Source organism: Manis javanica, chromosome 5 (genome assembly GCF_040802235.1).
Source record: "Manis javanica isolate MJ-LG chromosome 5, MJ_LKY, whole genome shotgun sequence".
In the NCBI taxonomy this organism is placed as follows: Eukaryota; Metazoa; Chordata; class Mammalia; order Pholidota; family Manidae; genus Manis; species Manis javanica.
The window spans coordinates 112,804,285-112,830,167 of record NC_133160.1 but is presented as its reverse complement, the minus strand read 5'-3'; the positions used below and the strand labels follow the sequence as shown (position 1 = coordinate 112,830,167).

The 25,883-nt window shown below is 41.4% G+C and overlaps 1 protein-coding gene across 1 annotated transcript in view; it reads right to left on the bottom strand.

Annotated features, from left to right (window-relative positions):
• Positions 1–25,883, bottom strand: part of SCARB2 (scavenger receptor class B member 2) — a 67,665-nt gene that overhangs the window by 27,737 nt on the left and 14,045 nt on the right. Inside the window, exons 2-4 of the mRNA XM_017641294.3 lie at positions 15,762–15,919; positions 6,333–6,480; positions 5,122–5,310 (exon numbers count right to left, since the gene is read on the bottom strand). Of these exons, the coding sequence (XP_017496783.3) occupies positions 5,122–5,310; positions 6,333–6,480; positions 15,762–15,919 (495 nt within the window). The remainder of the gene's footprint in view (positions 1–5,121; positions 5,311–6,332; positions 6,481–15,761; positions 15,920–25,883) is intronic.

Here is a 25,883-nt window from a genome sequence, read left to right as displayed (position 1 = left end):
AAGGAGCCCAGCCCTGACAACAACTTGATTGTAGGACTTTTGACATCTAGAACTTTAAGATAATAAATCTGTGTTGTTTTTAAGGCCCCAAGTTTTTGGTCATTTGTTACAGCAGCAATGGAACACTAATACAGACATGGACTATTTTACCCTCCTGGTAGAGCTGAGAAATCTGAAGCAAAAAGAAGTTAAATAACTTGCTCAAATCACTCCAGTCAATGGTGGAGCTAGGACTGAAGCTCGGGCTACGTAACCCCACAGCTCACAGCTGGTCCCCTTAGACACTAGGCTGCAGTAGTCATTCACTTATCAGCAAGTACTTCCTGAGTGCCTGCCATTATTCAGGGTGTCCAGCATTATTCCAGGTGCTAGAGATGTATCAGCGAAGAAGACAGACAAAAACTGCTGCCCTCACAGTGCATACATTCTGATACTATTATTATAATTGTTCTCATTCTGTAAATGTTTATTATTAAATGCTTATTATGTGACAGGCACTTTATAGATATATGAAGAACAATGAAACAACCAAACTGTTCTCTTTCCATTGCTCTAAGCTTCCTTGGAACTTTGACCTATTTTTAGGTATTTACACAGATATACCTTTGGGTAATAAGTTGATGCCTAGTACTTGTGCTCTGCTTTCTTTTTTTTCCTTTTTAAAGTAATATTGAAGTAACATTGATAAACGATCTTGTATTGGCTTAAAATACACAACACAGTGGTTCAACAGCCACCTGAGTTATTAAGTCCTCATACCATCTAGTGTGGTTACTGTCTGTAAACATTGAAAGATGTTACAAAATCATTGACTATATTCTCCATGCTGTACTACTATCCCCATGACCAACTTAGATTATGATTGTGCCCCTTTATCCCCCTCAATCTCCCCACTCACTCACCCCAACCCCTCCTCCATGGTTTCTTTTTAAAATGGGTTTTTCTTCTGATTATAAAAGTAATACATTCTTCTGATTATAAAAGTAATAAATTCTCACTAGAAAACACAGAAGGACATATTAAAAAATACCAAGTTGTTCACCATCCTCCCAATCAATGGGAACTACTATTAATATTTTGGTGTTTCTTTTCAATCTTTTTTTTACATAAAATTTGCTTATAGAACTGATATATTACATATGTATGTAATACATACATATGTAATATATACTATTTTATCCATATACACAACTTTTACTTAAGTATGTATTTCTCATGTTATCAAAAATTCTTTATAGATATAATTTAATGACACATACCATTATGTGGTAATAATTTACTTAACCATTTTCTTATTATTGGATATTTAGTTTTGAATTGTTTTGCTACTATAAATAACATTATATGAATATCTTTATGCCTAAGAACCTTTTCGGTACTTTTGCTTCCCACACAGACCACTACAAGTGAAATTACTAGATAAAAGAACATGAACATTTTTAAGCATTTTGCTACATATCAAATTGCTCAAGGTCATCTAGCCAGAACATGGTAGACACAGGATACATCAGTTTGTATTCCCCAAATGACTTCTGCTAAAATTTGCTAATTGGAGGAACAAAAAACTGGTTTCTGATTTCTCTTTTTGCATTTCTGTATTTGCTGAGGTTGAACTCTTTTTCATATAATTCACTATGTGCCTTAAAAAAAACACCCATGCCCCTCATGAATTCTCTTTTCATGTTTTTTGCCTACCTGGGTTTCCTCTTTTTGTACTTTACCAAGTATGTCAATATATATATCCCCATGTCCATATACATAATGGTCATGCCATGTTCCACATATGAAATTTTACATTACTTTAAGATAGAAGAAAGGACTACCTTTAAGAGCAGAGATGTGAACATTAGAGAAAATTCAAATACCCCACATAAAAAAATGCTGAACCACCTTAAAAAATTTGTGTGAGTTGTTTTTTGAAACCCTCCATTTATCTCAGATGTGGGCTATGCTAAGTGGTCCAGCATTTAAATGTTTTCGCAGTAACTCAAAAGGGTTCTCCCAGCTCTTATCTGCCCAAGAATCAGACACTGAACATGAATGCTTCCCTGTCTCCTGCAAGAACTTTTGTTGTTTGAGGACAAGCAAGAACTAAGCAAGTTTTGTGTTACTGGGGTAGGAATGCGGTCTGGATACAAGAACATATTATTGTAGGAGGTTAGAAATGGTCTTAGAATAAGACAACCGTATTCCTACATCTAGTATAATAAAATCATAACCCAGCCTTCTGTTAGGATTGGATGGACTGGCTGACCGCTTTCCAGCAACTGTTATTTTATACAGCCAAGAGCCCACACTCAGTGGGAGGCACTGGAACTCTCTTCTACCAAGGAGAACAGAGGGACCTAACATCAGCTGGTATAGAGATACTGACTGACCTTGTATTATACAAATAAGAGCATCTGGTATTTAGCCGGGACCCTTTTTCCCAGAGGCTCTGTGCCAGTACTCTACATTCACCTCATCTTACCCATTCTCACATGTCCTCCCTTCCCATTGACTGTCTGGTCGTTTCATCTGATAAGGAAAAATTTCTGAGTCATTTTAAAACTAAGTGACATAAGGACTGGAGGATGGGGAAGAGAAACATGGGAAGGTAACGAGCCAGCAGCCACAGGCCATAGCTAAGCAGAAACTTATGAAGTCACTTCAGCAATTGTCTAGAAGGTCCCCGGAACCAGGGCACCCCTCTTGCTCTTCACCAGCACCTGACCATCAGCAACAACCAACCCACCAGCCTCTTCTATGGACGGACCACCTATCCCCAGACTTTCCCACTCTGTCTTACCCCACCTTCTTTATCTGTAGCCAATGTAAATTTAAAGAACTTTCCTTCCTAAGGCCCCTTATCAATGTCCCATTTCCTGAGTCTGGGGTACAAGTTGTCTCTGGTGACTGGTCATGCTGCTGGTGAAGCAGAAGCTGCCTGTCCCAGGGCTCGGTCCTTTTTCTGGCGGCATCTGTAAAGGTTCAGAGATCTCTTGGTCTCTGAAGGAAAATGACCAGGAGTACTATTTTCCTTAGTCACAATGTGTAGTGGAGCAGATGGGAAAGGCATCCAGGCCAGGTGTACCACAGAGGACTGCTGGCAGATGCCAGGAGGATGAAGGAAGGATGTGAGGCCAGGCCTGGGCGCACGGGTTGGGGGTGGGCAGAAGGTGAGCACCCCCAAGGACTATCCTGGTCTTTGAATGAATGACAGCTCAACTGTGAACTTTTATGCGACTGACTAAAGAGTTAGTGTGTGGCCAGAGCAGATGAAAAAGTAAAAAATATTGCCCTTTTATTAACAACACTAGATAGAGTTCATTTGTCTTCCCGGATAGAAAGATATGCCAGTCATTCATATTAATTCAAGGCTATTTTTTGACCAGTCATGGAGAGAAAAAAAAAAGTTCCTAAAATGTATAACAATTCATAATCTGCAAGGCACTTTTATGGACTTCTCATTCTCACTTAGCTTTTCAAAACAACCTTTGAAATGTGAACCTAGTTGCAAATTACAGATGATGGAACAGGTTCAGAAAAGTCCATAGTTATAAAAGGAACAAGTCAGAATGCAAACCCAGGCCCTCTGATCCTATGTTCTTTTTCTGGATGGGGGAATCCCCTCAAGATACTAATCTAACTGGGCAATGGTGTAGGGATTTCCATTAATGAAAACTTATGGAGATACAGTGGTGTTTGCAAGGAGAGGCAAAAGACAAAGGCAGAGAAAAGAAAAAATAAATAAAACAATGGATCTTTGAGAAAGCAAAAAATGCCAATTTCTTAATCAGTCTATAAATGTGTCACTTTAAAAAGATAGAAAAGGATATTACTTAAAAGTCTGATGAAGTCAATGATATAAATACAAAAAAAAAAACCAAGCTATACAACGAAAGTTATCTGAAAAATACCGAGGTATAAGGAACAGGATACACTTGGCAGAAGGATGGAAGCCACTGGGACCCAAAGGGCCTTAAGGAAACTTTTGTATCACTCTATTGGAAGTTCTCCTGAAATAATTTCTAGAAGGGAGGTCTAGTCAACAGCTGAACAGATATCAGCACTTCCTCTGGCCCTGTGAAAGCTGAGATCCTATCACATAGCACCTCCTAGGGAACATCTACTGGGTCTGCTCCCCCACCGTGAAGGATTTAGGGTTGGTGAGATCTGACTTCTAGGACCCCCACCTCTTGCATAGATACTATTAAAACTTTGTTTATCACTTTATTTGAGCAGTTTTTAAGTTTTGTAACCCTCTGAAGGCACAGGGGCAGTATCATCACAATTTGCCATCAAAGAAATGAGAAGCTAAGGGATTACCTGATAAGGGAGAGCTCCCGTAGTTAGAGAATGATTACAAATTAAAAGATGAGGAAATTCATCACAATCTCCCATCCTGCCCCTGATCTAACACCTTCTTCTTGAGTTTAAATTTGTCATTTACCGACCTTCCAGCTCTCCATTTTACTTAAGGATTTTGTGTGGAAGTGGGGTTGGGGGTGTGGGGAGTGGAGGTTATAGGTCTTCTTGTTGCTTTTGATTTTAATTCATTTGAAACTCAGGTAGCATAACATATACTTTGGATAATAATTACTCGAATGCTGATATTGTTGGTTTCAAACCAAAGTAAAAAAAATCTGCAAGGAGCAACACAGAATTCCATTTATAAGCAAAATAAATCATAGATGGAGGACACAGAGTTTCCAATTATCCAGCCTCTTTCACAACTGACATGTCTGAATATCTAAGTAGCTCCCATCCCTCGAGATTATCACATCCCTATTTAGTTTTCTATTTGTCTCTGTCAGGCTGATCCATGAGTTTAGTTCCCAAGTCATCAACAGAGTCTTGTCATTGATCACTTAAATTCATGTTACTTTGAAAGACTGCATCTAATTAATGGCATAGACATATACCATATACTTTTCATAGTTACGCTCATTCAAAGTTAGTTCTGACACTGCAGGAGGTTCTTCTTTTTTCCTAATAGAAAGCTTTCACATATTCTACAAGACATGTAGAATTTTGGTCAATGTTTATCTTCTAGAAGAAACCCAACGTGAAGATGAAATCTGATTTGGGCTGCCCTCACACAGCTGAATAAAGAGGTTCTGAAAAGAAAAATTAACTTACCCCATAGAACAGGCCAAAATAGGGAGAGATGTCGGGTTTGAAAATGTTGATGAGGGACAAGATCTCATCTTTGTAGCCCCAAAGCAATTCATCCACGGTGTGCGTCACAAAGAGCGTCTGCTGATAGGCCTCCAACAGGGCTTCGATGAGCTCCCGGAGGAAGTGTATCTGGGCCCAATTCATGGCAGTCTGCAAAGAGCAGGCAAATTCAGACAGCATCGTCCCTACCCGCCTCTCACGCTGCTTTTCAGCAAAGGGGCTGCCAACTTAAATATAAATGTTTAGGTTAAATAGTTGAAAAATTGGCCAGTGAACTCCTCTCTGTCCACATGTACAAGAAGCCTCTTCAGTTATTGTCCTTTCTCAGTTTGACATTTGGTAAGTGTGAGCCTAGCATCCCCGCCCAATTTTCCTTACACGTCGAATGCAGAAGGAAAAGCGCTCATAAACACATTGGCATTTTTGGCCACAAGGTGGCGCCACATCCTTCCTGATCCGAGTCAGAGAGAGCCCTTATAAAACCCTGCACGGCCAGGCAGCTGGGCAAGGCCAGGGATCTAATACTTCGCAGGTCCTGGGTCCACCACAAACGTCCCCCTACAAATGTAGTGGTCACCTAGGCGTTAGAGCGGGAGGTGAAGAGGAGTGTTGGTGTAGGTGCACAGGAAAGTTTTCTGGGTCTCATGTGTCTTTATTAGATGGGATTGCCATATAAACAGGGACACTGGAATCATGCCAGGCTGTAATCAACAGCCCAGTCTCTGCTATTTGGAAAGGGGAAAAGGGTCAATACATATTTTGAGAATTTAAAAATCCAAGATAGAAATCTAAACTAAGAAATGGCACGCAAATTCTATTGCTAGAATTTCTGAAACAAGAGTCAAGTAAACATTTCAAAAATAATTCGCTACCCAAAAGAATCCAAGGGACATAATTATTTGCACAAATGCAGACCTCGAATACACAGCAAGAGATTGTGAAAAAAAAAATCCTAGAATTTGCACTATCACCTTTTAAAAAGATCTTGTTTGAAAGACCTCAGAAAAAACAGCCAATTTTAAAGAGGGAAGGGAAAAAATGTATTTTTCTTTTTATATATGTGTATTTTTAATATAAATTTAATAGCTCCTAAATGTAAAAACCACAATAGCTTTCACTTAGCTTTTTCCTTTCTTCTAAAATCCCCAATGATACTTAAAATGTCTACCTACCAATACAGGAATATTTAATGTTCTAATTAAGTCAGTTGCAGGGTCTCCAACAGATTGGTTTCGGTCAAAAATATAGGTCTTTTTGCTAACAGCAGATATTGTTGTTCCATTATCTCCAAACTGAATATCCACTTTGTTTCTGAGCTCCCTAAAAGAAAGAAAAGCATTGTTTGATAATAGGCACTACTTTAAACAGCAACACTTTCTCTTTCAGCAGCAAAGTTATGTTTAATACAACATTTGCACCATAGTCATACAGAGACTTCAGATACTGACCCCTTACAAACTGGAGATTAAAGCTATAAAGTGGGAAGGAAATGAGGCCAAGGATGGAGTCTTCCCCCTAAACAGTCATGTTCATTCTTTACCCCTACAATAACCCCTGACCCAGGAATCAAAGCCGATGAACTCTCTCCTGGGTCTTGATTTGATCCTAAATATTTTGAAATTTTCTAGTTCAGAGCTTCAATTCAGTCTGAATTTCCATTTATTTACCAATGTCTTTTTTTATTCCTAATGTGAATTCAGATGAAATTTCATTTAGCAAAATAAATGCCCAAGGCTTAGTAAATTAGAGTTCACTCCTGTTTTTGATGTACAGTTCAGTTTGGCTCAGGTTAGTGCCCCCCAAAAAAAGAGGTATTAGGAGCCAGGGTCTCTCTAGGGCACTGAGGCGCTTGCCTTCGGTGCAAAACATAAGAGGTGCCCAGACACTCTGCAATCAAGGTCAGTGATACTGTAAGGCATTTTTAAACCAAAAGTAATGGAAAAAATTCATGATGAACAAAATATCAGAATTTTAAATAAAAACAGGATCTGATTTTTTTCTCCATCACACACATCATGGTAATCCTAGCCCTGCCTGGTCCATAGTACAACGGTCACTGAATTCCAGTAGCAACTCCTTCTCTCCCTCTGCTGTTTCCCTGTTCTTCTTCCTGTTCCATCTAGGGCTGTGCTGTCAGATCTGGGAGCTATGCGTCTACTTGAACTGTGGCTAATTGGAATTGTGATCTGTTTTGAGGGAAAAATACATACCAGTTTCAAAAACAGTATCCAAAACAAAGTGAAATATCCCCTCAACTTTTTTTATATTGACTGCATGTTAAAATTATAGTATTTTAGATATAATGGGTAAAACAAAAATATGTGTACTGTGTACTCAAAATTAATTACACCTATTTCTTTTTACTTTTTTTGAATGTGGCTAACTAGAAAAATCTTAAATTACATATGTGATTCACCATTACATTTCTGCTGGCCAGAGTTAATCTAAGGGTTTGTTAATTCCAACATAGGTATGAAGACATTAGGCAACACGGCTCCCCACCACCTCCTCCCAAGGCCTCTCTTGACCCCAGCCACTCATGGGGTTTTCTCACCCTGAACACTTTTGGAGCACTGCTTAGTGTCATCATTTAGACTGTGAAGGAATTATCTTGAAGCCACAGGTAGACTGCAAACAAGCTAACAAAACTTGTATATTTATTAAATTCTTTCTAGACTTAAAATGAAAGTAGACAAGCAAATGATAAATACATGTATACATATAAATGCATAAAAATAGTCGTCTTTGCTGTTCTCTACCATGAAGCAACAATCTATGCAGGATAATAAAAACATCTGACACTTGTATAGCACCTCAAAGGGTCCAATGACACTATTTCATTTTACTTCATTTGCTTTCATTTAATCCTCACAACAAGCCAGGGCACCAACAGAGCAAGTATTTCCACCCCATTTTTACAGATGGGGACACAGGGCAACACAGACAGGCATTAGAAGAGTCAGACCTTGACCTCAAGTCTTCTAATCCACCTACAGTAGTCCTCCCTCTGCATCAGATGGCCTCTCCTAGTAGGTGCTTAATACAAGTCTGTAGAATGACACCAGTGAATGTCTCTAACAAATGTCAAATCTTAGTAATTATGAGACAAGAAATACATGCCCTTCCACATACAAAACTGGATAGAGGCCATCATGTTAAAACACTTGTGCAGTTTGCAGGTGGGGGCGTTTGCAGTGGATTCTGGTTGTTAGTCACTCATTCTCTCCTCTTCTGCTCAGAGCCTTGATTTCCTTTCCTCTCCTGCACTGGGCCTGAGCGACCAAAGCCTTTCCCTTAGCCTCTAAACCCTGAGCACAGAGCCTTAAGATGGAAAACATGGTAGAAAAACAAGCTTCCTCCCCGCAGTGCACACGCCACTCAAGGATCCATGTGCTCCTGTGGCTTGGTTCTTTAAAGCTGCCCTGTACCCTGCCGCATTCTTCCCTGCTATTCCTGGGAATCTGTAATCCACTTCATAGCTTCAAATAAATTCTTTTTATTTAAATTAGCCAGATGTAGTTTCTCTTGCTTGCAACCAAAGACCCCTCATATAGAAATCATAACCTAGTTTTTTTAGAGATATGAAAACAGAGATTCATATAAAGTAACTGGCCCAGGACTAACCAGGAAGTGGCAGAACCAGATTTAGGATCCTGGTCATTTGACTTCATGTCCATGGTTTTTCTTGACTACACACATAAGTTAATGCAAAGTGATTTGTTAGATACTAGAGACGAGGAAATTTCAAAGGCAAATCCCTGCCTCAGCCTAGGGCATTCCTCCCCATTGTGAGTCCTCGGGCCTCCTTGCAGTGAAGGTGAGGATCAACAATAGTCAGACTTCTTACGTGTAGCTGCTTATCAACGGGGCCCAGGACCCTACACTGGCCTAGTGACCATGAAGGAACAAGTGGAGAAGGTGAGCCCAGGGTGAACACCAGCTTGCACTCAAAGCCAGGCTAGGAAGGCAAAAGCTGGGACTCAGCATAGGTCCAAAAGCCCAGGGACCAACTTGGCCAAGTTTTCTAACTAATGACGAAAATCAATGCCCTTGCTAACCCTGTTTTTGTTTTTTCACTGAGCCCTAGGTCATGAACCTAGAGGCCTGAATAATTCCAAGCCTAGAATCTCTTTCATTTATGTTTGTTTTACTGGCTCTACGGAGATGACTTTTAAAATGTTTTCTTAATGCATACCCTGTAAGAACCTGACGTTTTAAGGAAAAATGGAGCGTGGAGGCTCTGATCACTTTGAGCCTTGTAGCTTGACTTGGTTTCTCAACAAACTCCAGGTCAAAGCCATAGGTTTCCAAACCACAAAAATACTTAATTCCCTTGGCAGGCACCAAGGGACCATGTCAAGTCACTTGCAATTAACCACATGACTTCCCTCAACCACCAGCCACCCTGAGGCATGACTGACACCTGGTCTGTTGTCTAACTTATGAAGACAGTGCCACTGGAAGGTCAACAAGTAGCCTCCCACTCCGCAGAGGCCAAGAAAACCAAGGGTGGAGAGGGCTTGGCAAGGGTCCTCTTTCTTAAAACATGTGATAGAGGAACTCTAAGTGTTTCCCATTCCAAGTACTCCTGCCCCTCTGGCAATCCTAGGGAGGCTAGTGCAAGGAGAGGGGTTTTAGTTGTGATACCAACAAGACTGATTGCACAAATCTCCCCACAGCCGATCAACAATAGTCAGTTAGAAGCAGGGTGACTTCTAACAATAGTCAGTTAGAAGTCAGTTAGAAGCAGAATTCACCTTCCTTGTGACTAGGAGAGCAAGAAGTGGTCAACTACTGATTTACAATATCCAAGACCAAAGAAATTTCCAGAAAGAGAAGAGTTTAAAAAAAAAGATGAGGAAGGCAAAGCAAATCTTAGGCTTACACGGCAATTAAGGAATCTTACTTACAAGTCCTTTGTACTTGGTAGATGCTCATAAATCCTACTGACTTTAAAGCCCTAAGACATCACAGGCTCAGACTACTTGCTAATCATGATGACCCTAGTTACTCAAAAAAGGTTGAGTTGTGTTCCATCAACTGTTTAATCAGGAAGGAAAATATATGATTGATTTTGGAGATAATTCATTTAAAATTGTCTTTGATTTTGTTTTAAGTTCTTGTTCAAACAAAAAAATTTTTAATTCCTGAATGTTTAAACAAAATCTTGCCATCACAGAGAGCAAACAAAAGGAATCATTAGTTGGAAATTAATATCTAGGCTACACTGAACTCCTCAGATATGTTGGATAAATTAGATACACATAACCCTTATCTTCCTATCACATAACCCTTATCACATGACCCTTATCTTCCAGTAATTTCACGTATTCATCACCCAGCTCTTTGCTGAGATAAGAAACAGCACCTGGGGTGGGGGTGGGGGGGCTTTGCATTCAATCCTGGCTTTATCAGTTACCAGCTGGGTGACTAAGAAGTTACTAGCTGCTTCTGTACCTGTTTCCTCATCTGTAAAAGCGACATACGCCCCTTCCTGGTGGGGTTGTTTTGAGAATGAAATCCATATAAGCTTAAACCCAGTTCGAGCGCTGAAGCATGTAAGTGCTTCAGAAACATTAGCTACAAACACCCTGTACAAGGGGGCTGGTGCTAAGCTCTCAAGATGGAGAGATGTTAAGACCGGGTTCTTGTGCTTGGAGAATCCACAGGGCAGCAGTGAGTGTGCCACTTAAAACAGCTACATCGGCGTGGGAAGGGCTCTGAGGCTGACCTCAGGGTCTAGCCAACACCCAGAGGAGGGAGCCTTGGCCAGTTCGGGGCACGTGCGCGCTGGTTCTGGAAGGAGGCGGCTTCGCTGGGTGGGAGGGCGGCAGCGGGAAGAGCGCGGCCGGTAGAGCAGTAGGAAAGCGCAGGGCGTGTCCTAAGTGGAGCCGTAAGAAACCCGCAGGCTAGAGGATGACAACGCTGCAGAGACGGCTTAGAGCGCAGCCTGCAGGTCATGGGGAGGCTGGGCTGGACAGGCTGGTCCTCCGAGATGTGAATTCACAGTGCAGGCGCTGCCAGGAAGAAAGGGAGCAAGGAAAGCGGTCTGGGGCAGGGTGCAAGCAGCCTTTCACTTTCTGTCACCACTACCTGTCAACCCAGAGACCCAGGCAGGAGACTGACACAAAGCAGAAAGGGGGGCGGCATCAGCGGAGCAAGCGCCCCACGTCTGCTGGGGGTGCAAAAAACAACTCCACCCCGGAAGACCAATGGTCCCCGTCCTGGTGGTGGTAGCCTGGCCCAGCCGGCTCGCACAGACAAGTCACCCAGGACGGCAATGTGCACTTAAAACTCACATGTACCTGGTCCCCACGTTTGAGACAGGGTAACTATGGTTACTAGTAGTTTTCCTTATTTTACTTTACTGCATTTTCAAGTTTATCTTGACCATTTACATGTTATTTTTAAAAACATAATTTATATTGTTAAAGGTAATGTTATATACAATATCATATGTTATTTCACACTCCAGTATTTCTTAATGATCAGTGAATAATAAAAAATACGTATAGAATATTTATTCCTCACATTCTTTTTCCTTACTATCTAAGCAGTAACAGGAGTTGAAAAAAGAAATTAACAACCCACACAGCAAAACTAAGAAACTCAAACAGGAGGTATTTAATGGGATATTACACATTTAGCAAATACATCTTAGAAATATGACAGTTAGTTGAAAGAGCCCTTGGACAAACTGACTTAAAAAGAATTTTTTTGAAATGTTAAATATCAGGTAAAACAGAAAAACAAGTGTGACAAAGTGAAAATCCTCAAAAACATCGCAGAAGCCACTGAATATCATAAATTGGATATACATTTTAGGCAAGTATTTCACTAAACAACAGGATCAGGAGGTAGATTAGCATTGTGTCAATGGGCCTGTTCCAGCTACTTAATCCATAGTTTCATATAAATGCAAATAAGGCACTATATCCTTAAACCAGATTGACTGGTTTTTATCTACATGTAGAACTGCCATCATCTTTTTCCAAAAACATTAATATTTTGAGCTCATTAATACGTGGCAGTTTGGGGAAATGCACCACTGTAATTGTGTGTCAAATTTATCAGGCCCTCCACAGCCTATGTGGCCTTCCCGCTTCTCAAGGTTTGCCTGCTACCAGTCCAATCCGGCTGGCCAGGGAGAGGCCAGCATGCCCTCCCCTGCCTTTGTCCCAGGCCTTTGAACACACAATCCACAGACTGTTGACTCAGTGGGAGGGAACCCATGGAAATGTTACACATACTGGGGCAGGAGCTACTGGAATGTTCTATCCTTCTTGTGTAGCTAAACAATAGCACAGTTAAATCACAAGCAACAGAAATCAGATCCAATAAATGACTACAAAAAGCCCACTAGAGGGGCTGTAAGACTCCCAAAAGAGCCATATTTTTCTGCAAAAACCCAGCTCACAACCTCACTGGGAATCACTCGGCAGTGTGTACGGCACGAGTGTCTATTCCTAAACGAAGACATTCATTTTCAGGACTCTGTACCCCTTTCTTGAAGCTATCCTTGGCTCCTGGGTTTCCCTGATTAAGTCCTGCAGTTCGAGATAAACTACTTGATCCTACAGATTTAAAATATGGCTGAGGATGTTTCATTCACTTATCTCAGCTACTCCCTGGCCACTAGATATTCAGAGGTGAAAGGAATTGGTTCCTGCCCCTTGTGGAGCTTCCAGTACATTGGGAAGACAGAGCCACAAAGCAATTGTTAAAATGTCTTTAGGCAGTGATGTAAGAGATGCACACCCCAGGAGGGTGCGTCCGAAGCCAGGGAAAGGCTCAGGGAGCAGCGGCATTTGAGTTGGGAGGTCGCAGAGGCGTTCACTCTGGAAAGGGGGAACAGCATACATACCATGGCAATGTGCCAAGGACTTACAACAACTGAGCCCAGTCAGAAGCAGCCAATATGACAGCCACCAGCCACATGTGGCTAGTCCAAAATTAGATGTGCCACACATGTAAAATATAGGATTTTAAGACTCAGCATGATGAAAAGCATGCATAGTGGCTCAATAATAATTCTGAATATTGATTATATGGTGCAATGATACTATTGTGGATAGTACTGGGGTAAATAAAATGTTAGAATTAATCTGTTCCTTTTTAATTTTTTAATGCAACTCCTAGAAAATTTTAAATTCCTTATGTCACTCATATTAAATTCCTATTGGATAGCTCTGATTAAAAGTATAAAATGAGCTCTGGTTAGAGTATAAAATTCTAGGTTAAGAGTGCCAAAAATTAAATTAAGATTAAAATAAACAAAGAGGCTAGACATATACAGAAGGAGCCAGATTGCTCAGGCCTTGAACATCACACAGGGAGTCACCAGGACCCTGAGCAGGGAAGGGAAGGACATGCCAGATATGCGCCCTTTGGAAAATCACTCTAGCAGTGGAATGGAAGAGAGACCAGGACAGGGACAAAAACTGGAAACAAGGAAACTCTCGGAGGCAAAAATGAAACAGTCAACGAGTGACCAAGCTGCCTTCCAGCCTACCAGATCTGCTCTCAGGGGATCCTAACCTTCCCTGTGCCGTGGCCCATGTGACAGTCTGGTAAAGCCTGGAGACCCTTTCTCAATCAGTGTTTCTACAGAAAATAAATGTTTTTATAGAAAATAAAATATGCAAGATTACAAAGGAAATCCATTTTTATTATACAGACATCATTTAAAAAATCTGTGATAAGGTAATACATGTTTGTTGACACTTTGAGACGCAGCAGCACGTCTAACAATATTGTAATTTTGAAGGGTATTTTGAGCAACAGCTATAAGACACAACCTATCTGTGTTTCCATTAGTGCTGAAGCCACGGGCACAGCTAACAGTACTGTCTGCTGCCTACGTTCACGCTCACAGGCGGTGCTAAATTTTAGGGAATGGTTAGTGAAAATAAACAAGTTTTTTTCTCACCCAAGTCTCAGACCATCATAAGGGGCCCATGGATCTTGAGTTAACAATCCCTGTAAGCTGTTCCTGGGCTTTCCTCTGGAGTAAGTTTAGGTTCCTCCAGAATGGGAACATGGAGGGAATAGGGTAACAGTGGTACACTTTAACTTCTACGATTTATTTACTCCCATGACTACTTCTACAGCAACACAGTAAGCTAGCAGACACAATGGCCCAGAAGATGTTTTGACAGTTTATGGAATTTCTTTGGGTTATGGTTAAAACTCAAGTCTTTTTCTCAGATGAGGATAATGATGACAGGAAACAGTCCCAAGAGACTCAGAGGGAAAACTTTGTTAGGGTTTTTCTTTAGTTCTCAGGTGAGTTCATTTTCACATCCTCAGAAGGAATTCAGTTAAAAAAAAAAAAGACAGCAAAAAGATAAATACAGTATAATTCCACTTACATAATGTATCCACAGGAGTCAAATTCATAGAAACAAAGTAGAATAGTAGTTACTAGGGGCAAGGGGGATGGGAAAGGGGGAGTCATTTATTTAATGGGTACAGAGTTCACCTTTACCATTCTGGATATTGATTTATATAGACTAAGACAATCCACTAATAACAGTACCAAACACCTAGGTGGAATTGGCCTAGTGGCAAGCAAGCCTGAGCACTTTACAAATCCTGACTCATTGACTCACTGACTCGTCCTAACAGTCCTGTGGCAGAGGTCCTATTGTTTAATCCCACTTTATAGATAACCGAGGCACAGACCACCGGTAAGTGGAGGTGAGATGCAAAACAGGCAAGTTGACTCCAGAGCCAGACCCTGAGCACCTGAGGCAGAAAACAGGCTTTTTTATCTCTGAAACCCAGCACCCGAGAACAGAACTGACTCACAATAAAAGAATTAGTCAGCAGCCATTTATTGAGCAACAAATTACGACAGAATCATGAAGCATTTCTACCATTTAGCAGTTTTGAAGAAGAAAGAGCTTGCTGTCTGCTTCCTCTACTATTTTTTTTTTAATGTGGTAAGGAGAGAATCTGTTGGAAAGACCATGGGGCCAGGGGAATACTGCCACTGCAGGGGAAATGCTCTGACCATAAGGTACCCTAGTGCTTCCCTCTCCTAGTCTTTTAAAAAATTATGAAAGCCATTCTCCTAACTACCTAGTGTTTGGAATCAGTGGTCACTGCCAAAGACTCTAACCCACTTTACCACTTAGTTACCTCTGGTCCCCGGGACGGGTTGGGGGAGGAGTGAGTAAGACACTGAACAACCTGTCTACAGACCAACAACAAACTCAAGGAATCGGTCTAAAACTAGGCAGGTCACAGGGATTTAAGGGAAGGCCCTAAAAGTCAACAAAGAAAATCAAGGGGCAACTTTAAAAGCAATGGGGTGGGGAGCAGCTCTTCATGACCGAGTAACCCCATTCTGCCAAAGCAGGAGGAAACGGCTGCATTTCAAAACTTAACAGGGTGAAACTTGGCCTCAGTCCACAAAGCCATTCTCTATTGAGGTCTCACATGGGTAGGCCAAACATGAGCAGCATTTCAGACACAATCAAAACCTGTGCCCCCCACGTGACATGCAGAGGATGCTGGTGGGTGAAAGGAGGACTGAGGGCACAGTGGGGTCACCCCATATTTCTGGTTGGTGTGGCAGGGAGGTGGTCAGGACTCACCTGTAGGTATACGGCCCCACTTCTTCCAACTGAGGCGTTTCCCCTCTGAGGATCTCCTCTGGATTGGTGACATTGAAGAAATAGAACTGGGTATACACAGGCAGAGGGGTATTCCTCCAGGAGTCAAAGGTCTCGGAACCATTCCTTAACACAATATTCTGGGGGAGAAAACCAGAGATTTGCGAAGTGTAAGACAGTTGGCTTTGAACACTGTGGCGCAGAGAGGAGTGCTCCCTGCTCTGATCTTGGGGCTCACTTACTAGTTTCACAGGCATGCAACTGCAGTCCCTGAAAACAGTGCCACACTTATGCCAATATGAAGCTGACAGTCCTTTTAAGTCATAAAAGACCTTCAAGAAATATTTGTGGTAAAGGAAGGATGCTAACATGGGTGGATACATGGTGTTACCAAAACCAAGGTCACAGACTGAGTACCCAAAAGGCCCTACTGGCTCTGCTATGAAGATTCCAGTGATTATTCGGCTGCAGTAGAAGGTGGGCCATTCTGAGAAGCACCACACCCTCCCAGCTTGCCCATGTGGGGAAGAACAGGGAGACCCGGCCAAGCAGGCTAGCTTTGATTTTTCTGTTTGAGGTGGAAACACACTCACTCTTAGCAGCTCCACCACCAGGGACTTTGCATGCATTTTCTCTTTCAACCCCCAACAAACCCATAGCAGAGAGATGCCTAGCCCTGTTTTAAAGATGAGGAAGCTTAGCCTTACTGAGGTTATGTGCTGAGGGTTCTTTGTCTACACTCCTTCCTTTGTTTCCCACCCTTACCATGTGTTACAGGCTGAACTGTGCTCCCCACCAATAAACTCGTATATGGAAGCCCTAATGCCTAGTACCTCAGAATTTATTCTGCCTGTATTTGGAGATAAGATCTTTAAAGAGAAATTTAAGGTTAAATGAGGCCATTATGGTGGGCTGTAATCCAATATGACTGATGCCCTTCTAAGAACAGGAGATTAGGACCACACACACACAAAGGGAAGACCATGGGAAGAATCAGAAAGAAGACCGCCAGCTACAAGCCAAGGAGAAAGACTGCAGAATAAATTAACCTGAATGATTCTGTGATCTCAGACTTCTAGCATCCAGACCAATAAAGTTATGCTGTTCAAGACACCCTGTCTGTGGTATTTGTTATAGCAGCCCTAGCAAACTAATACACCATGGCCCCCCATGCGAGGAGTATTATTTCCCACCCTACAGACTTCAGGCTCAGCCTAGTGACTTGATTTGACCAATGAAATATTGGGGAATGGCATACCTTGAAAGATACGGCAAATTTCCACTGGCCACCCTCTGCCAAGAGAAGAACATGCCCAGGTAGCTACAGATCCTTCAGCCGAGCCCCAAAATGGAGATGTGTGGCTCACACATGAAGCCTGGGGCTCAGCCTAGTTCAGCAGAGCTAGCCAAGCCCAATCCACAGCCAACCTACCAGTGTGAAATAAATGTTACTGTTATAAGCCACTAACATTTGGGGGGTGTTTGTTATCTGGCAAAAGAAGCCTAATTAATACAGTGCCTAAGTTTGACACAGAAACCTAATATCTAGTAGTCCTCGAATAGTCCTCAACTTGTTAATGGAGAAAACCTGAATAGTTTTTCAGTAAAAATTATTGAAGTATACAAGAAAGATAAAAGCATAGAGTATTAAAAAAGCAAAATGTAAACAGTGATTAACTCTGAGTGTTGGGAACTGGATCATTGTTATTCTCTCCTTTATGAGATTTTATATTTTCCAGACATTTTAGAATGAATAAAAATGTTAACATTGAGAAAAAAAATTTCTTAAGAAAATCGAAAGAGGAAAATGGGATCTACATACAGACAATGCAACTAGTGAAACAGTAAGAACTAGACTGCAGGAGAAGCACCCTCCGACGTCACCTATTGCTCCTCTGGCAGTGGCGCTCTGAGTGACAATAAACAAAGGCAACAGCTTCAGAAAATGTCAGAAACCACATGCTAAAATAGACTGTGACACAGAACACAACAGGATACTAAATGTTAGTAGTCCAAGCCTCCTGTTTAATAGATGCAATGGTGCAAGGGAGCTTAATGATAATGCCCTATTATTAAACAGAAAATATCCTGAGGGGATTCTGAGAACTTAGCAGAATAAGGGTTCCTGCAATCACCTTCCACATGCACACTGAGGCAGCAACTGTGTGTAATGCAACTCACTCTGAAAATGACCTCAGGACTGGCAGAACAGTTCTTCCACAGCTAAAGACATAAAGAGAAGTTACATCAAGAAGGGTAAAAGGGGCTGAAAGTCAGGATCCCAAGCCTTCCTCCACTCCCGCCATAAGTGGGAGGGAGTGAGGTGCACAGGAGCAAGGAGCCCACGATACCACCCCGACCCTGGGGACCTGCACTAGGGAGACATTTGGCTTTGAAGTTCAGTGGGGCTTAACTCTAGGAAGGCTGAGTCTCTGCTCTTGGAGGGCTGACATGCCATGTCAATCAGTCTAAGACCCAGCACAGAAGCAGCAGTTTGAAAAGCTCCTGGGTAATACATGAAGGACACTTATTAACTAACTTTGGGATGTGTGCTGGAGGGGCAAGAATCAGCAGGGGGTTTCTCTGGGGAAGAGGTGCTCACTGGTGCCATTTCTCTTGTTCTCCTTCCGTTTAACTGGCTGGTTGCCTGCAAGAGCCAGTGCTGACACTCTCCATCTATCGTGCCAGTGCTGCATGCTTTGCCCAGCTTTCCCACATGGACCGACCCTGCCGAACCTGCCAAGCCTGGCAGGCATCCCTCCAAAGTCACTCTTGCTCTACCACACCTGATGGGCAGTCCTGGAGGGGCTGGTGCCCCTGCAAAGTGATGCCATCCCCAGGGGTGGGGATGAGCCGGCCCCACTCACCAGCACATCTCCAGCAGATACAGGTGGGCCTCTCAGTAAGATGCACGGGGAGTAAGCCCCCACTAGCACACCCAGAGTAGCTGTGCCCACCTCCTGCTGACAGACCTGAGGATGCACCATGCCCACCAGGGCACCTGCAAGCAGCTATAACCAAACCTTTCAGCCACCTGCTTTTGGAGTGAGCCCTGTAAACTGCTGCACCCCCATTAGTCACCCCAGCCATTACTGACAGCTGGGAGGAGGGCCAGCCCCCACCCCACCCGGGGTGATCCAGCTAGTGGATGTCACAGGACACCTACTACATGAGGCAGCTTTTTAATTTTTTTTAATTTGCTATCATTAATCTACAATTACATGAGGAACATTATGTTTACTAGACTCCCCCCATCACCAAGTCCCCCCACAAACCCCATTACAGTCACTGTCCATCAGCGCAATAAGATGCTGTAGAATCAATACTTGTCTTCTCTGTGTTGCACAGCCCTCCCTGTGCTCCCCTCCCAAATTATTCATGATAATTGTATTGCCCCCTTTCTTCCCCGCACCCCTTATCCCTCCCTTCCCACCCATCCTCCCTAGTCACTTTCCCTTTGGTAACTGTTAGGCCATTCTTGGGTTCTGTGATTCTGCTGCTGCTTTTTTCCTCCAGTTTTTTCTTTGTTCTTATACTCCACATATGAGTGAAATCATTTGGTACTTGTCTATATCCACCTGTCTTTTTTCACTGAGCATAATACCTTCTAGCTCCATCCATGTTGTTGCAAATGGTAGGATTTGTTTTCTTCTTATGGCTGAATAATATTCCATTGTGTCTATGTACCACATCTTCTTTATCCATTCATCTACTGATGGACATGTAGGTTGCTTCCATTTCTTGGCTATTGTAAATAATGCTGTGATAAACATAGGGGTGCATATGTCTTTTTCAAACTGGGCTGCTGCATTCTTAGGGTAAATTCCTAGGAGTGGAATTCCTGGGCCAAATAGTATTTCTATTTTGAGCTTTTTGAGGAACCTCCATACTGCTTTCCACAATGGTTGAACTAATTTACATTTCCACCAGCAGTGTAGGAGGGTTCCCCTTTCTCCACATCCTTGCCAACATTTGTTGTTGTTTGTCTTTTGGATGGTGGCAATCCTTACTGGTGTGAGGTGATATCTCATTGTGTTTTTAATTTGCATTTCTCTGATGACTAGCGATGTGGAACATCTTTTCATGTGTCTGTTGGCCATCTGAATTTCTTCTTTGGAGAACTGTCCAGCTCCTCTGCCCATTTTTTGATTGGATTATTTGCTTTTTGTTTGTTGAGGTGTGTGAGCTCCTTATATATTTTGGATGTCAACCCTTTATTGGATCTGTCATTTATGAATATATTCTCCCATACTGTAGGATACCTTTTTGTTCTATTGATGGTGTCCTTTGCTGTACAGAGGCTTTTCAGCTTGATACAGTCCCACTTGTTCATTTTTGCTTTTGTTTCCCTTGCCCGGGTAGATATGTTTATGAAGAAGTCACTCAAATTTATGTCCAAGATATTTTTGCCTATGTTTTTTTCTAAGAGTTTAATGGTTTCACAACTTACATTCAGGTCTTTGATTCATTTGGAGTTTACTTTTATGTATGGGGTTAGACGGTGATCCAGTTTCATTCTCTTACATGTAACTGTCCAGTTTTGCCAACACCAGCTGTTGAAGAGGCTGTCATTTCCCTATTGTATGTCTATGGATCCTTTATCATATATTAATTGACCATATATGTTTGGGTTAATATCTGGACTCTCTAGTCTGTTCCACTGGTCTGTGGCTCTGTTCTTGTGCCACTACCAAATTGTCTTGATTACTGTGGCTTTGTAGTAGAACTTGAAGTTGGGAAGCGAGATGACCCCTGCTTTATTCTTCCTTCTAAGGATTGCTTTGGCTATTCGGGTCTTTTGTAGTTCCATACGAATTTTAACACTATTTGTTCCAGTTAGTTGAAGAATGTTGTTGGTATTTTGATAGGCATTGCATTGAATCTGTAGATTGCTTTAGTCAGGATGGCCATTTTGACAATATTAATTCTTCCTAGCCAAGAGCATGGGATGAGTTTCCATTTGTTAGTGTCCTCTTTAATTTCTCTTAAGAGTGTCTTGTAGTTTTCAGGGTATAGGTCTTTTACTTCCTTGCTTAGGTTTATTCCTAGGTATTTTATTCTTTTGGATGCTATTGTGAATGGAATTGTTTTCCTGATTTCTCTTTCTATTAGTTCACTGTTAGTGTATAAGAAAGCAACAGATTTCTGTGTGTCAATTTTGTATCCTGCATTTTTGCTGAATTCAGATATTAGTTCTAGTAGTTTTGGAGTGGATTCTTTAGGGTTTTTTATGTACAATATCATGTCATCTGCAAATAGTGATAGTTTGACTTCTTCTTTACCAATCTGGATGCCTTGTATTTCTTTGTTTTGCCTGATTTCCATGGCTAGGACCTCCAGTACTATGTTGAATGGAAGTGGGGAGAGTGGGCATCCCTGTCTTGTTCCTGATGTTAGAGGAAAAGCTTTCATTGTCTCTCTGTTAAGTATGATGTTGGCTGTGGGTTTGTCATATATGGCCTTTATCATCTTGAGGTACTTACCCTGCATACTCACTTTGTTGAGAGTTTTTATCATGAATGGATGTTGAATTTTGTCAAATGCTCTTTCAGAGTCTATGGAAATGATCATGTGGTTTCTGTCCTTCTTTTTGTTTATGTGCTGGATGATGTTGATGGATTTTCGAATGTTGTACCATCCTTGCATCCCTGGGATGAATCCCACTTGGTCATGGTGTATGATTCTCTTGGTGTATTTTTGAATTTGGTTTGCTAATATTTTGTTGAGTATTTTTGCATCTATGTTCATCAGGGATATTGGTCTGTAATTTTCTTTTTTGGTGGGGTCTTTGCCTGGTTTTGGTATTAGAGTGATGCAAGGCAGCTGCTTTTATGATCAGGAGACACAGCTGACCTCCCTAATATGTAGAAATAAAGAGTCACACCGAATGAGGTAGCATAGGTATATTTTATAAATGAAAGAACTAGACAAAACACCAGAAAAAGAGCTAAACAAAATGGAGATAAGCAGTCTACCTGATAAAGAGTACAAAGTAATGGTCATGAAGATACTCATTGTACTGGAGAGAACAGTGGATTAACTCAGTAAGAACTTCAACAGAGATAGAAAATATTTTAAAAAGAGCCAGTCAGAACTGAAGAACACAGTAACAAAAATGGCTCCCAGGCAAGGGAAACAAAACCAAAAATAAACAAGTGGACTTATGAAACTAAACAGCTCTGCCCAGTGAAGAAAACCACAAACAAAACCGAAAAGCAATCCACTGAAAGGGAGAAGATATTTACAAATGATATACCCTGGGCTAAGATCCAAAATATATAAAGAACTCATACAGTTCAACATCAAAAAAAGCCCCAAACAATTTGATTACAAAATGGGCAGAGGAACTGTAAGACATTTTTCTGCAGAAGACATACAAACACATGAAAAGATGCTCAACATCACTAACCATCGGGGAAATGAAAACCAGAACCACAATGAGATATCATCTCACACCAGTCAGATTGGCCAGTATCAAAAAGACAATAAATAACAAGCGTTGGCAAGGATGTGGAGTAAAGGGAACCCTTGTGCACAGCTGATAGGAATGTAAACTGTTTTGGCCACTGTGGAACACAAAATGGAGGTTCTCCCCAAAATTAAAAATAGAAATATAGTATGATCCATTAATTCCACTTATGGATACTTACCCAAAGAAAATAAAATCACTAATTCGAAAGGACATATTCACCCCTATGTTTTGTATTTCGGTATCATTTACAATAACCAAGATATGGAAGCATCCATCAATACATGAATGGATAAAAAAGATGTGTTGTATACACATGGAATATTATTCAGCCATAAAAAGAATGAAATATTGCCATTTCTGAGAACATGAATGGACCTGGAGGGTGTCATGCTAAGTGAAATAGGTCAAAGACAAATACCATATAATTTCACTTAATGTGTATAATCTAAACAAACAAACAAACAAACAAAAGAAACCTAGAAACAGACTCATAAATGCAGTGAACAAACAGGTAGGTGTCAGAGGGGAGGGAAGCAGTGGGGGACAGATGAAGTACTTAAAGGTGGCAAAGAGATACAGACTTCCAGTTATAAAATAGGTAACTCATGGGCATGAAAAATACAGCATAGGAAATACAATCAAAGATATTGTAATAACTTTATATAGTGAAAGATGTTAACTACACTTATCACGGTGACCATTTTGTAATGTACATAATGTCGAATTACTCTATTGTACACATGAAACTCGTAAATATATCAACTATACTTTGATAATAAATAAATAGAAAACAGCCCAAGAATCTCTGCAGGGAAAACAAAGTGGCTCTTAAATAAATGAATGCAGAAAACCAAAGCCTGACAAAAGCAAAGCTGGTCATCTGGGGCGCTAGGAGGAAATTCACACCCATGAGCTGGCCATGTCACAGAACTGAGGCTTATGTGTGTTTTGACATCAGTTCAGAATGTCGAATCATCAGATTTCTAGTCAAACAACACACTGTTAAAATATTTGGGCCTTTACTATCAGTACTAATCTACTGAGATCTACTGAGATAAGATAGAAAAATTTAAAGACAAACCCTGCAACTCTGTTCTTCCAACTTTCCAGATCCAGCTCAGCCTGTCCTCGGTGATGCCCTCCCTACCTGGCTCCAAGCAAGCACTGACCTCCCCTCTGCCCCAGTTACCTGAGCAGCCTAATCAGTCATATTAAGCAGTTTTTAAAGAGCTTGGGGTCTTTTACCTCCTTAACAGAAATCTTAGCTATCTAAGGAAGGGCAAGGGAGAGGCTCAAAGAGTGAGCAAACAGCAGAACTGGAAAGGCCTCAGGTAGATAAGATGTAACTTGAAAGGCTCTTGCAGGGTAAGGGACTGTGCCACAGAGCTACTTAAAGTCAGAGCTCGGTCTGAAACTTTGTACAGCTTTTCTTCACTCTCTTACTCTCCTGCACACATTCTAATAAACTGGGTATAAACATATTACATATTTGGTTATACAAGTTATATGGCAGAGTTTCTCTGCCACAAATTATACATTTAGAACCTAGAAACAGCTCAGTAACTTGAATTTAACATACCTAAAACTAACGTTAACCATGAGAAGTCTAACATGTAAAGAATAATTTGTCTTCTAGACGATTTTGAAGTCTCATAAAGATTTTAAAAGTTGTCTGAGCTTATTAAAATAGGGACCTTTTTTCTCCCTGCCTCCCCCGACCCGCCACCTTTTTAAATTTAGGTATGGCTGATATACAATATTATATTGGTTTCAGATATACAACACAGTGGTTCAACAGACACACACATTAAATCCTCACCCCAACTAGTGCAGTTACCATCTGTCAACACAGAAATTATGTTACAGAACCATTAGCTGTATTCTCTATGCTGCCCTACCATCCCTGTGAACAACTTAGGAGATTTTTGTGCCCCTTCATTCCCCTCACCCTCTGACACATGCATCCCAGCCCCACCCCCCTCCCACATGGTAACCACCAGTCACTTCTCAGTAGGACCTCTTTTCCTGTCCATAAATTTCAAAAAAAAGGGCAGGTCAATAATTTCCCCTCCTCCATGAATTCCTTGAGTATCAATCATCCCTTCCTTTGAACCCCATAACATATTATTTAGGCATTTCTTAAGGAAAAATTGGTCAGAGAGAAAACATCTTCTAAAACTTGAAGTTCACAGGAATCAACACAGAGCAGGTGATATTAGCAGCTAAAACTGAGAAGGAAAGTAAAGCTACTCAATATGGTAATGTATTAGGTTAACTGTTGGCTTCTCAAAACAGAAGGTGCTGACCTACAAAAAAAGAGTAGGGTCTTTTTTCCTTAGTCCTCCCCACAGTGTCTAGAACCACGAAGTTCTTGGAAAATATATTGTACTAGAAAACTTATACACTAGCTTCCATCAACTTTGCTCATGAAATGTTAGGAGGAGATAACTTGATATGACGCAATCAGAGAAGAGCAGAACAAAGGCGTGAACGGGTCAAAGGCACAGCCACAGTGCTGCAGGCCTTGTAACAGAAACTCTACAGCTACAACTCCGAGGAGCCTTTAAGATGTACCCAGAGGAAGTGATTGCTCACTGGCCATTTTAGTCAGATACAGATACAGAGAAAGCAACAGCTTCATTAGAATCACAGAAACACACAGATCAAGAACCTATCAGTTTGGATTTCTTATCAGTAACCCAGCACCCTAAATGCTAAGCGCAGCCAGTTCCTTTTGTGGGTAAAAAGAAAAATCTGTGTTCCTCCATGACTCCTTTTCCTAAAAACTATTTAAAGCAGTGCTATAACCATGGTTTTCTTGCAAAGTATAGAATTGCACATGCAAATCATCCAAACACTATGTATGTACTAAGCATTGTAGGAGACACCCAGCAACACAGAATTGGTGTCTGTGTTTCAGGAGCTTATCCTCTATTTAAGGGAATAATTACACACACGTGCAAGATCATCAACAATATAAAATAACATGTGATAAACAGCCAATGACGATGGTCTGTATGTCAGACAATGGTCTCTATAGTGTTCAAAAGATGGAGTCTATAAACTAAGAAAAAGACTATGACCTGAGATGAACTGAAATGCTTAAAGTGAGCCAGGAAGGATGAATACAAAATTGGCAAGCAGAGGGAGGTCACGAGGGTGGACACCTTACAGACAGTCACATTTGATTCAAGTAGCCTGTATGGCTGGACAGAGTGAGCCCTTCCTCCCTTCCTGCTCCATGCCCGTCTCTCCTGGAGCCCTCTCTGCTTGATCAGGAAGATAGTGGATGTGGAGAATGAGGCAATAAAAGATACAGAGATGGACAGTACTCAGTGTGACTGTGTATGGACTTCATAGGGAGTAGGGACACTGATTTAGAGAGGTGGGTTGGGGTCACAGGAGTCTAGGTTTTATCTGATACACAGTGGGGAGCCACGGTAGGTTTTTGAGTTGGAGAATATTATCAAGACCTAGGTACTATACTGCCACTTTATCTCATCTAATCCCCTGAATAGTCTGTAAGATGAAAATCATCTTCCCCATTTAACACTTTAGGAAACCAAAGCTCAAAGAGGTTAGGAGAATCCCTGAGGTTTGCTAGTAGGAAGTGCAGCCAGCCTGCCACACCA